A 13,674-nucleotide genomic window follows, 5' to 3' on the forward strand; every position below is an offset into this window, starting at 1 on the left:
TCTTAAATTAACACTAGTAATGCATACTAAGAATATATTTTTTTAAATGGCTAAGTTTTGAATTCCCTATGCAACTGAATAAACACATTTAGTGATGTTCGAAAGCAAAGAACCACCATAAAGCAGAAATGATAAAGAAAAGAAAAAAAACAGATATACCAAACTAACAAACACTTGCATTAGAAAAGTTCATGAATGAATGAATGAATTCCATTGTATTACAATATATAAGGAAATTTCAAAACAAGTAGTTTTTAAAAGAACTAGCACAAGCAGTTATCAAACAAAAGATTTCACAAAAGGAAGTTTAGTTAAATTAACTAATCAATAGATACATTTTTCATTATTTCTGATCATATACGTTAGTAGATAATAAACTATATAATGTGATGAACTATACCTATGGTTACTCTGCTACCTGTGTTTGATATTGAGGGAAACTGACTTCAGACATGCACTAAAAATCACCTTAAAGGGATATTTCACCCAAAAGTGAAAATTATCCCATGATTTACTCACCCTCAAGCCATTCTAGGTGTATATGACTATCTTCTTTCAGACGAATACAATCGGAGATATATACACGTTTTGAAGACAAAAATAATGCATCAATCCATAAATTAAAAGTAATCCAGACTCCAGGGGGGTTAATAAAGGTCTTCTGAAGCGAAGCGAAGCGATGCGTTTTTGTAAGAAAAATATCCATATTTAAAAATTTATAAAGTCAAATAACTAGCTTCCAGCGGACAACCGTATGCAGAATGCGCAAGTCGAAAAGCGGAGGCACAGAGGAGAGAGCAAAACAAATCACCAGTCACAGATTATAAATCTAAAACGAGAAATGTTGGCAAATTTCGATATAAGAGAAGAAGAGCTTAAATTTGTTGCACAGCCTTTTTTTATGGATGGATGCATTATTTTTGACTTCCAAATGTGGCCCCCTATTCACAACCATTATAAACCTTGGAGGACTAAGGATATTATTAAATATATCTCTGACTGTGTTTGTCTAAAAGAATATAGTCATATACACCTAGGATGGATTGAGGGTGAGTAAATCATGGAATAATTTTCATTTTTGGGTGAACTATCCCTTTAAGATTAGTCGGTTAAACGTAACCAAAAAATTGTCTCAGAAAAGTTATTTCTGAAAAAAAATGACACTTTTGTTGGTTTTCAGTCTAATGCAGTGACATTCAGACATTCAGATGTTTACATAAGGAATCTTAACATAATAATCTTTTGAAAATTTGTGTGTGGATTTTAACTGCAAGTTCAAGAGCGAATGGCTAATCAAAAGACTGCACAAGACATTCTGATTTATTGATGTCTCTAAAACTGGATTACAAACTGATTTCTACAGACTGTGGCTTTCATCAGTCTACCACCAGCAAGAATTCAGTTAAAAGATATTCAGCACTGCTGCTTCTCTCCCTAGGAGCTGAAGTCTTACAAAGCTTCACTGCAGAGCACTTACACAAGCAACAAAGAACCCTTGGGTGACAGCGGAGGAACACAAGACATCTCTACTGCTGTTCATAGGACAAACACTAGCACAATGAACTAGAGGAGTGTTAGTGGGGGAGGTGTAATGGTGTAGGTGGTGTTTCTGTCTTGGGTCTTGGATGGCTAGCGGTCATTAAGAGATCAATGTGTCTGTCAATCTGTCAGTGAGACAGTCAATGCGTCTGTCTCAAAGCATGTATGCTTTGCCAGGAGAGTGTCAGCTGAAGGAAGTCAACTGACAGCTGCTTAAGCTCTCTGTGCATTTGATTTAATCCTACACTGACTACAACAGAAGTGGCCATGGACCTGACCCGCTTTGGCCCCAAAAATTGTTTGGACACCTAAGTTAAGCCACACTAACAATGCTTTAGATACAAAATGCCATCTGGAAAAAAAAATATGCTAAAAATGCTTTCAGAAGAAATATTTATTTTCTTCACTTCATCATATTAACTATAGACATGTTCCATTAAATGTCTGACAATGTACAAATACTTTTGTGAAATTTCATAAAAAGATTTCTTGTTCCAGAAGTGTCATGCCCATCAAAACTGAAAATGCATGGTGATCTGTCATATACAGAACCCCACACATGAAAAAATAGATATTGTAGCACAATTTCTTAATTTGTTCCTTCATTTTTCCTTCATTCCTAATTTGTGGTGACAATTTACTTAAAATGAGGGGATTATTAAATAAGTTTTGGGAACTCATTTTTAAATTGTGGCAACATTTATCTATTTTTCACATCTATTTTTCCCCCTCATGCCATGTGCAGGGCTCAGTGTTGAAGATGCCGAACCTGACGAGGATCTCATTTTCTCACAACTCTTTAGTTCATTTAAGACGTTATTTAACTCATTTAAGACTGCTCTAATGAAGATACTCAACAAAATGGGCATTTTGGCATAATTCTGTGTGTGATCGTTTGTTCAAGTGCGAAAGAGAACTCGATACTGGCGCGTGTCTTTCTATGCACACGAATTGTGTGTGTCAGACAGACACAACATTCACACACAACGCGTTCTCGCTTGTTTTGTGGCACTTGAATGGGTTAAAAGCATTTGTGTGAATAAGAGCGTGATCATATAATGTACTGCTAGCCAAATTATAATGGAAAAAATGGATGCTGCGTTAATCGCGTTAAATATTTTTAACGCGTTAAACTGAAGAAATTAATTGCATGCGTTAACATGCTAATATTGACAGCACTACTATAAAGTAAAGTATGTCAGGACAAACACTGAATGTTGGCTTGACATAGCCATGCTTCACATCTTTGAAAAAATGTAAAAAATGCTTGAAGACAAACAAACAGGCAGACAGATGCCACCAAATGAGCCAGGACTAAAAACAAAAGTGCATGATGCCCCTGGCTTGTAATTAGTCAGCCATTTTTGCAAAATAATCCCTCTGATTCCCCTGTTGGGGTTTATTTTTTAGTTGATGACACCTGACTGTACATTGTCTCTGTAACAAAAACATATGCAACCTTCTTGCGATCTGAGCGATAAGCTTAAACCAGCTTTCCGGTTTTTCACACCTCATCATGATCAGATGATCAGTGTTTAATCTGGATGGCAGTGAGGCTGATTGCATGACTGGGGCAGGATCCCTTGTCTACAAGACACTCAAAACAGATGTCTGGTTTTAATCAGTATGGCAGTAGTCAACAACTCATGCTATGAAGACGAGAGAGAAAGGGAGATCTAGACAGATACAAAAGGAGAATAAATGAATGCAGCAAGGAAATGATAGCTGTAGAGATACAGCTTAATGTTTCTCTGACTGGATCACATTCTCAGGGAAGTGTGAGAACGCAGCCAGCAGGGACGGGAACATATGTTCTTTCAGCACGCTTATGAAGCTGGGTCTTAAAAGCCACTCTTTTGTTCTCGGCCCGCACACCCTACTTTCCTTGTTCCTATTCTCCTCCTTTCTTTGAGTGTTCCTCTTTTCAATAATGTTCTCTGTCGTTGATTCTTACCATTTAACTCTCTCCCTCTGTTCTCCTCCACTATCCTTCTTTTCCTGCTCTGGACAGGGGAATTACTGGATTAGTATGGAGCGATCAATTGGGAAAGACAGAATCATGTTTGATGTTTAATCTGAAGATTTAGAGACTGTCACTGGCCATCATTACTGCAGATATCTCACAGCAAGAAAGAGAATGTGTGTGTGAGAGAAAGAGAGAGAGGTAGTGTACCAGTATAACCTGATTCAGTAGCACTCTACCATAAGGTAGTATACGTAAACATAAGTTAAAGGGTTAGTTCACCCAAAAATGAAAATTCTGTCATTATTTACTCACCCTCATGTCGTTCCACACCTGTAAGACCTTTGTTCATCTTCAGAATACAAATTAAGATATTTCCGAGAGCTGTCTGACGCCTCCATACACAGCAATTTAACCACCACTTTCAAGGTCGAGAAAGGTAAGACATGTAGTCCACGAAACTGCAGTGGTTCAACCTTAATTTTATGAAGCTACGAGAATACTTTTTGTGCACAAAAACACAACAAAAATAACGACTTTATTCAACAACATCTTCTCTTCTATGTCATTCTCATACTCAGTTTACATCCAGCGCTTCCAGGTTCTACGTCAGACAGTCACGTGGACTATTTTAACGATGTCTTTAGTACCTTTCTGGACCTTGAAAGTGGTTTTTAAATTGCTGTCTATGGAGGAGTCAGATACCTCTCAGATTTCATTAAAAATGTCTTAATTTGTGTTCTGAAGATGAACGAAGGTCTTACAGGTGTGGAACGACATGAGGGCGAGTAATTAATGACAGAAATTTCATTTTTGGGTGATATAACCCTTTAATGCAATAGTTTATGTGGTCTTAGTTTAGTTCTACATATACAAACACATTTTAATAGTAAGAATGGAATATGTTAACCTTAATTCACTGTAAAACATAGGTTATATTTATATATTTAAATTTATAATATGAAAATTAAGAATTATTACTATAAGTGTTCACAGTTAAAGAACTAAAAAGTTTTACAATATTAATTTATCTTAATTCCAACATATACTACGATTAATAAATACTGTAAATTAAGAGTTTACAGTAACAACAAACACTTAATTCATAATTAAAAATAAAAATGGTAGGCTATAAAAAAATAATGTTAAACAAGATTATGTAAATTAATTAACCACTTTAAAAAATAAAAAAAGTAAATTCATGATAAGACCTATTGTACATAGTTTGTTCATGACACCTAAAAAATTCACTAATGTTCACACACAGAACCTTATTGTAAACTGTTATACTTGATTCAGTTTCTTGGAGGGGTGTTTTTATGTGTGTACCCAAACAGGAAAACAATGATTTATTTTAACAGCTTACACCACACATACATACTTAGCCACCATTAAAGATGGTCATTTCCAAAAGGTCATGCCTGCACAATCTTTTCCAGTTCAAAATAATAAAATCAATCAATGTTCTGACATTTCTCCCCTGCTATGCTTTATTTTCCATGTCTATATGTCTCAATTTCTCTACGTCTAGAACTCTAACCACTCATTTCATCTCAAAACCTAATCTCATAACATAAATCCTACACCATGTAGTGCGTTATGAAAATAGAGGCTTACTCTATCCAATCACAGTTACAGACCTGTGGAACTGCCTTCGCCCTGCGCAATTATTTAAAAACACGCATTTGGAAATATACAACCGGGCTATGAAATATGAATGAGTAATAAGAAACAGCGAGACATTGAAAACCATTTTCCAGAAAGGGAAGAAAAACAAGTTGCATTCCAAGTGATGCCCCCCTCCCCCCAATAGTGTGTCCACAAACTGAATTTCAATCTAAAACTTTTACATTTCAGGTCTTAGTGCTTTTTTAATATTTCAGAGAGGAGTTGTGGGTACTTTTGATAAAAGCACCATTTGATAATGCCGGATCACGTAGCACTCTAATAGATCTGCTCCCATAAATGATTTATATAGTGCTCATTTTTAGTCCTCTCCTTTTAGCAGATAAAATAATAATAGTGGAATACATTATCTCGGGGCAGAGCGCGGGTCACGAATGGAATACAGAATATCGCCACCAAAGGTGATAATGTGCGTGAGTGTGTGTAGTTTTTGTGCATGCAAGAATGCATAAATGTGAGCTTGCATGTGTGTGTGAGAGAAAAAGTGACACGGGGAGAAAGAAAGAAAGAGACACACAGAATGAGCCTGTAATGCATGATCAAGTCAAAAGAGAACATTTGAAACATCTTTCTTGACTGACACCTCCATACTTTCATCTGTCAAAGCCTTAGGTGTCTGTGTGCATATAATGTTATGCTTGGTTTTACCTGAAGAAATATCAGTGTAGCAGAAACTGATTTTTTCACCTGTGTGCCTCCCTGCATCACCTCTCAGTTTCTCTCTTCCTATTTAGCATTAATGCTGAGGAAAAAAGTGTCATTCCTATTTATAGGAGCTCCCTGTGTCTGGCAGAAAGAAGTGTTCTCTCTTTCCTCTGTCATGCTCCCTGCTGAAATGAAATCAAGAAGCAACAAAAGGACAAGGGCAGGAAATGCGTAGTAAAGAACGAGAGGATTGAAAGGTCTCATTTTGATATTAAAGCAAAGCTATAGGTCACAGAACAGGCTCTAAGTGGCTCAGTCTATAAATTCTTCCATTACCATTTCCATTTGTTGTAGCTGTGGCACACTTCACTGTAAGCATACGTCATCGGGACAGTGCATGACTTTGCGAACACATGCAATCAATTATTTGATGTCAAAGAAAATGGATCTGAGTGGGTGGAATTCATCCTAAACTCACAGTGTAGTGAATGTGGACATGCAGTCTGTAATGGGAAGGCGGTGTGTGTTTTGAAAGGCTGTTTAAGCTCAAAGCGGTGAAAAATGATGACCCATTTTTGTACTGAAAATCACGAATGATAGCGCTGGAACAAGAGCGGCAAATCAAGCCAGCAATTACGGCTCATATCCACATACACACGGTTAACTAGACAAAAGATTTACTTAGAGTTTCTGTAAACGAAAGCTGGGAACAGAAATAAAGGTCGGTATAACAGACCTTTATAGATAAATGGATTTATTTTCAATTTCTAAAGGTTTTTATGAGACTGCATTAAGGGAACATGTCAATTGTTACATTATCGCATAGGCATGCTGTTGACAGTTTGAAGAATGTAACATTATTTGTGCTGACTTCACTATTTTGAAGACATCTTCCATAAACCAAATGCCTCTTGAGCATTTTTTTTTTTTTTTTTTAATGAATTGACTTTCAAAATTCAATCAAATGTTGACATACAGTTGTGGTCAGAATTATTGGCACTCTTGGTAAATATGATCAAAGATGGCTGTAAAAATAAATCTGCATTGTTTATCCTTTTGATCTTTCATTCAAAAAATTCACAAAAATATAACCTTTCATTGAAGTAAAATAATTGAAAGTGGTGGGGAAAAAAAATCACATTATGAAATAAATGTTTTTCTCCAAAACACAATTATTGGCAAATAATTAAAATATCTCTGAAGTATATTCCCATTCATTTTTACATTTTTTAGCACACCAGGGTGACTAGGGACATGAAATTGACCAGTCATGACTTCTTGTTCCACAGGAGTATAAATATCACACTTATTTATCACAAGGAGTAAAACCAAACAATATAGTTCTCATGTGCAGCAAAAGATTGTTGAGCTTCACAAAATAGAAAGTGGCTGTAAGAAAATAGCTAAAGCACTGAAAATCCCCATTGCACCATCAGGGCAATAATTAAGAAGTTCCAATCAACTAAAGATGCTACAAATCTGCCTGGAAGAGGACGTGTGTCTATATGGTCCTAATGCACGTTAAGAAGAAGAGTTTGAGTGGCCAAAGACTCTCCAAGGACCACAGCTTGAGAATTGCAGAAAACAGTTGAGTCTCTGGGTCAGAAAGCCTATAAAAAATTATCAAATAGCACCTACATCACCACAAAAATCCTCTGCTCTCATACAGAAACAATCTAAAGCATATTCAGTTGTCAGACACGACTGGAACTTTAAACTGGACCGGCTTCTATGGTCAGTTGAAACTAAAAAAATAGTTTTTTGCCAGCAAACCCACCAGATAGGGTTTGGTGCACACAGGGATAAAAAGTACCCCCTTGTCCACAGTTAAATATACTGCTGGATCTTTAATGTTGTGGGCCTATTTTTCTGTTGGAGGTCCTGGACATCTTGTTCAGATACATAGTATCACAGATTCTAGCAAATACCAACAGATAAAAAATCAAAACCTGACTGCCTCTGTTATAATGGACCTTATAATGGGCCTTGGTTGGATCATCCATCAGGACAATGAACCAAAACAATATCAAAATCAACACAAAAATGGGTCACTGAGCACAAAATGAAGCTTCTGCCATGTCCGTCCCAGTTCCCTGACCTGAACCCTAAAGAAAATGAGTGGAGTGAACTGAAGAGAAGCAGCACCAACATGGAGCTGGGAATCTGAAGGATCTGGAGAGATTCTGTGTAAAGAAATGGTTTCTGATGTCTTGTCAGGTGTTCTCCAAACTCATCAGGCATTATAGGAGAAAACTCAGAGCTGTTATTTTGGCAAAAGGAGGTGGAAAAAAGTATTGAAGGGTGCTAATAATTGTGACCAGCGTGTTTTGGAGAAAAATATTTATTTCATAAAGAGAGTTTTCCTACACTTTCAATTCCTTTACTTCAATGAAAGGTTAGATTTTTTTTTTTTTTTTTATTAAAAGATCAAAAGGATTAACAATGCAGATTTATTTTTACAGGCTTCTTTGTTCATATTTACCAAGGGTGCCAATAATTCTGACCACAACTGTATGGCATCCAAAGGTCTGATACCATGAGTGAAAATACTGTTATTCTGGATTAATTACATACACTACCATTCAAAAGTTTGGGGTTTGTAAGATTTTTTATTTTATGATTTTGAAATAAGTCTTTTATGCTCACCAAGGCTGCATTTATTTGGTTAAAAAATACAGTAAAAAAAACAACAACAAAAAAACAGTATTACTGTGAAATATTATTACAAATTAATATAACCGTTTTATATTTTAAAATATTTTAAAATGTAATTTATTTCTATGATGGCAAAGCTGAATTTTTAGAAAACCTTCAGAAATCATTCTAATGTGCTAATTTATAGCTCAAGTAACATATTATTATTCTTATTATTATAAATGTTAAAAAACAGTTGTGTTACTTAATACTTTTGTGGTTCTTTGAGAAAAAAGAACAGTTTTTATTTGAAATACTAAACGTTTGTAACATTTTAAATGTTTTTACTGTTTTTTCTTGATAAATATGTGTACTTGCTGAATACTGAACACAAATTTTTGAATGGCAGTGAATTTAAAACTCCAATCTCTCTCGTTGTTCTTTGCCTCTTTGGCTCATTTCACTTTTACATTTCATTAGTCTCCCTTCAATATACACAAACACCAGCATTGACACCCCCCTCCCCCTACAAGCCCCAACGCACACATATACTGTGACTGTGGGTGTCTTCTTTCCCAGTTGCAACAATCTCTTGAGCAGCAAAAAGTGGGACGGTTATGAAGAACTAATAGCCTGACAGACTGCATACACCATCTCTCGCCTCAAGCCATTTCCTCTCAACATCTTTCTCTTTCTATCTCTCTCTTCTATCAACAGCCTCTATGATGCAACTCTGATTTTACTCTTTTCTATATACAGTACACTGATATGTGCACATGGATATGTAATCTATGTACGTGTGTAATCAAGATTAGAGACGTGTTTTGCACAGTATTAACAGTTATGCACTGATCCACCTGTGATGGGGCAAAGAGAAACCATCTGTGCTACTGAAGATTTCAAGAAACTGTCTTTCCAATTGTTCCTCTCTCACGTTCTCACCTTCAAACGTACAAAAAACATACAGTAATGTGATAGATTATGCAGTTCTGTGAGCCATCCATATCACATACAGACAGATGACTTCAGAATGTGCTACTGTATGCAGATAGATAGATGTGCGTGGAGATGTTATTGATCCCTGAGGGAAAGTTCAGAAAAGAACAGCCTCCGTAGTCAGCAGGATTCAATCCTACACTGTGAGATCCAGTCTATACACAATCTCAAAACCCTGAGTAATCAGAATAACTGACCATCATCATCATCATCATCATCATCATCACAATCATATCAATCTCACTAAGTGCTTTTACAATACGTTTCATCTTTTTAGGCAGTCAAATATGACAGCAACTTTGAGCCTCATTCTGTTAAGAACCTCAATAAAGATAAAGCAGTATATCTACATGTTATTACTGAACCAGACGGAGGATTAGTGCTACAGTACATGGTTGTTTAGAGAGATTAGATGCATATGATATCAAAAGTAAATTTGACTTTTCTTTCTTTGCTTTTTTTATATTTTCATTTTTTGCTTTTAGTCTATTTTAATCCGTGTTTTAAAATTACATTTAAAATGGAGAGAAAAGCACAGCAGACAGCTTTGAATATGATGAATTTAATTAATAATGATATTTTTTGAATTTTCATTTGTGTTGCCACAAGGTTGAAAGTATATACAAGGCAAAGACTTTGAATTTGTGCTTCCATGTATTTATGCCATCTCTGCAAAACACTGATTCGCCAGTCCAAGACAATGACCACTATAGCCCAGAGTCCTGCATAGGTCCTGCTGGGGACACCCAAAACTGCAGTACTAAACAGAACACCCGACCCATTATCCGACAGTAACAATAATTTAATTCTGTACCCGACCCAGTCTGTTTGAAATAAAGAATTGAATTGAATTGAATTGGCCCTTCAATTTACCGTGATTGGCTATAATGCTCAATGCTGCAAAACGCTGCAAAACTCGTGAAACACAAATATGCAAAGGACAGTTCAAAGCAGTTGTCCATCAGCCAACACATTCTGCACCCTCATTGGAAAAATTGACCTGTGTCAACAGGTACAAAACGAATCACGTGAAAGACAAGTCACGGTAAAAGAGCTCAAAGATGAGTTAAAAAACAAGCTAAAATACCATGGTTACGATTGCGTTTTCACGTCACATTTGCTTTTGTTAACACTATCGGGTAGGTTTAGGGTTTAGTGTAGATGTACGTTATTAAACGTGATGGAGCATTAAGCTTTTAGTGCCACTCACCGGACATTTCGATTCAGAACTGCGGTGATACGTACAAACTCCAACATAATAAAACGTTGCCATATTCACGTTTGTCTGTTCTGGAAAAAACTAAACACGCTTTTAGAACCACTCACTGGACATTTCACTTTGAAACTGTCGCGAAACGTGCATGACGCAACATATTTTGCGTTTTGCAAAAATGTTGACACGGGTACGTTTTTTAAATGATTCTGGGATGCCATCAGCATGTACCAAATTGAGTCAAAATAATTTTGGCTATTGGACTGGCAGTCCACCCATGCATTTTGATTCCCAACCCACACCCGCATCGTAAATAATAATGTAAATATCATTCAACCCGTCACAACAAATATTAGCGGTTCACCAATTGGGTACCCTCGGGTATCCACCCACATTCAGGACTTTGCCCTAACCACCCAAAATATTTCCGATGTTTCAAACAATATTCAAATTAGTTGTCAGTCCACATGACAATCCACACATCTCTCTTTTGTGGAGGCTGTTCTTCTCCATGCGTGTAAATCCCAGAATCGTTCCCAGAACCACACCACTTTTCTCTCTTTTTTCCCCATTTCATTCACATTAAAATTCAAATAAAAGCCTCACTTTGGTGTGATACCACCAATACCCTTGAATTACTCTTCAGGCGTTGCATATTACAACAAACTCGCAAGAACAAATATGCATGTGTAAATGTGACTCACCGTCCAGCCGCCTCCATCCGTGCTCATATCACAGTAGACCTGAAAGCCGGCGGGGTAATGAGTGGGAAAAACAGAGTAGATGCCATCTTCCCTCTGACCGCTAGCATATATATCACTACAGTCCCGTGGACGAGAGCCTTGAAAAAGACAGACAGAGAGAGAGAGAGCGTCAAACACAAAAACCACTAAGACTAGATCCCTGGATGGTTACAGGATAGCAAATAACTGAACTAGGCCATTTTAATTTAATGACCAAAGGAATATTACTATAGGTTAGCCAACATGATTTTGTGCCAGTCCTTCCAAGGCAGCTGGTGCTTCTCAATTTACTGGTCTCTGTTCCCAAAAGAGCGATCCTTTTCCCTGATTATAGAAAACACACTCCCCTTCACTGGCACACATTTGCACACAAGTGTCTGCTCCATACTGGGTTCATTACAAGCCACACCTGTGGCTCCAGCAGACACATCACGGCCTTAAAAGTAAAGTGGTAAAATGCTTTTAGACACATTAGGCCTCCCGAGAGCACAATTTAAGCACAGACTCTTTCCTTCAGCTTCCAGCAACTCATCTAATGAGAATTCAGATCAGCAGGGCACAAAAAGAAGACAATAGTTATGCGCGCTTTTTAAACACAGTTTTCCGTGAAATCGTCTGATGTTGGATTGAGAATCAATGAGTCAACAGTGGGAGGAGGAACAGAGCTCTCTGTTCTGGGACCAAAGTGCTTGTGATTCTGAGCTAGTGATGTCAGAGTATATGATTTAAATCTAAATATTTGCTAATGGGACCACAGAACTTTTTAAGCCAATCACCTGAATAAAAAAATGCCATCTGACTAATCACTTTGGAGCCACAGGAAATAGTAAGAGCATTGTGCTACTATGCTATTCTGAATTCTCATCACTAATTCCCTTCACTAGTGACATACTAAACCAGGGGTTGGCAACCTATGGCACGTGGTTCTTTTCAGAGATATTCAACCAAGTATATTGAGTCCTATTAAACATTCCGCACACATCAAAATAACTGATGCATGTGGTAACTGGTCACTTCATGTGTTTTCTCTGATTTGATAGCGTGAAAAGACCAAGAGCATTTTTCCGCATTCCAGATGAAACTGGATAAAATGCATCTGGGTGTTGAATCCACAAATGTAAATTTTACTCCATCCTAAAATGGTAAAAACTAAACATGCGAGAGTGTGTTATAATGGCTCCCGTTACCCAGATATGACAGCGCTACTGCAGCACGCTTCTCCACAGGGGAGTAGCAGAGCATCTCTTCAGCAAGCTGATGTGCAAACTGTCGCAGATGAAACTGAAAGTTCATCGTCACATCCATAAGCTCAACACACAGTCGTCTTCATTAAAATTAGTGACACTAAATTATCTTACCAGTGCTGATGCTGCTCTTTCTCCAATTGCGGTCATTGATCTTGAAATTGGCTGACGTAAAATGAAGCTCATATCTTGCTTTCTTTGACGTAAACTCTGTTAAATTTGCATCGTTTGGAAATTGAAGATTAGATTTAAATTCGTTTTGCGGAGACACATTTATGAATTATGTTGCCAAGTGTAAATGGAACACTTTTAACAAAACGGATAGCTATCTGATTAGTTAAAACGCATGAATGACCAGGTATAAATATGCCCATTGAAAATCTGTTCTTCAAAGTCAACCTGAAAATCTGTTCTTCAAAGTTTAAACCTGAAAACAGGATTTTGACAATATAAAACAATTTTTTATGAAAAATTTCTTCAGAAATACTTAAGGTTCTGCACTATTTCTATGTTAGCCATTATGAATATTTAAAATATGTTTATGTGTATGTATATAGGTTGTGGCATAGTGATTAACTCAAAATGGCACTTCATGACTAAAAGGTTGCAGACGCCTGTAGTAAACTGTAAAACTCCCTGGGATGAAGAGAGGGATGGATGGACTTTTGGATACATGTGAATGCCCAGTGAAACATACACTGCTGTTCAAAAGTTTGGGGTTAGCACATTTTTATCAAAAGTGACAGTACAGCTGGAAATTTTTATTTTAATTAATAATACATTAATATGATTTCTGCCCGAGTCCCATCGGATTCTTTCCACCAGCTGTAGACATGAAGACAACACCTCCCATGATTCCACGAAATCAAGGCGTCATCAAGCTACACCTTTGTTTTAAATAAGTGAAATTTACATATTGTGCCTTTAACATTAATAATAATAATTATAAGAAATGTTTCTTGAGCAGCAAATCAGCATATTAATAGGATTTCAGGATCATGTGACACTGAA

At 36.8% G+C, this 13,674-nt stretch overlaps 1 protein-coding gene across 2 annotated transcripts in view; it reads right to left on the reverse strand.

Annotated features, from left to right (window-relative positions):
* Positions 1-13,674, reverse strand: part of fibcd1b (fibrinogen C domain containing 1b) — an 88,040-nt gene that overhangs the window by 35,992 nt on the left and 38,374 nt on the right. For both annotated transcript variants that reach the window (XM_051895431.1, XM_051895433.1), the window contains one exon: positions 11,381-11,517. In XM_051895431.1, the coding sequence (XP_051751391.1) occupies positions 11,381-11,517 (137 nt within the window). The remainder of the gene's footprint in view (positions 1-11,380; positions 11,518-13,674) is intronic.

This window comes from Ctenopharyngodon idella, chromosome 5 (genome assembly GCF_019924925.1).
Source record: "Ctenopharyngodon idella isolate HZGC_01 chromosome 5, HZGC01, whole genome shotgun sequence".
NCBI classification, from domain to species: domain Eukaryota; kingdom Metazoa; phylum Chordata; class Actinopteri; order Cypriniformes; family Xenocyprididae; genus Ctenopharyngodon; species Ctenopharyngodon idella.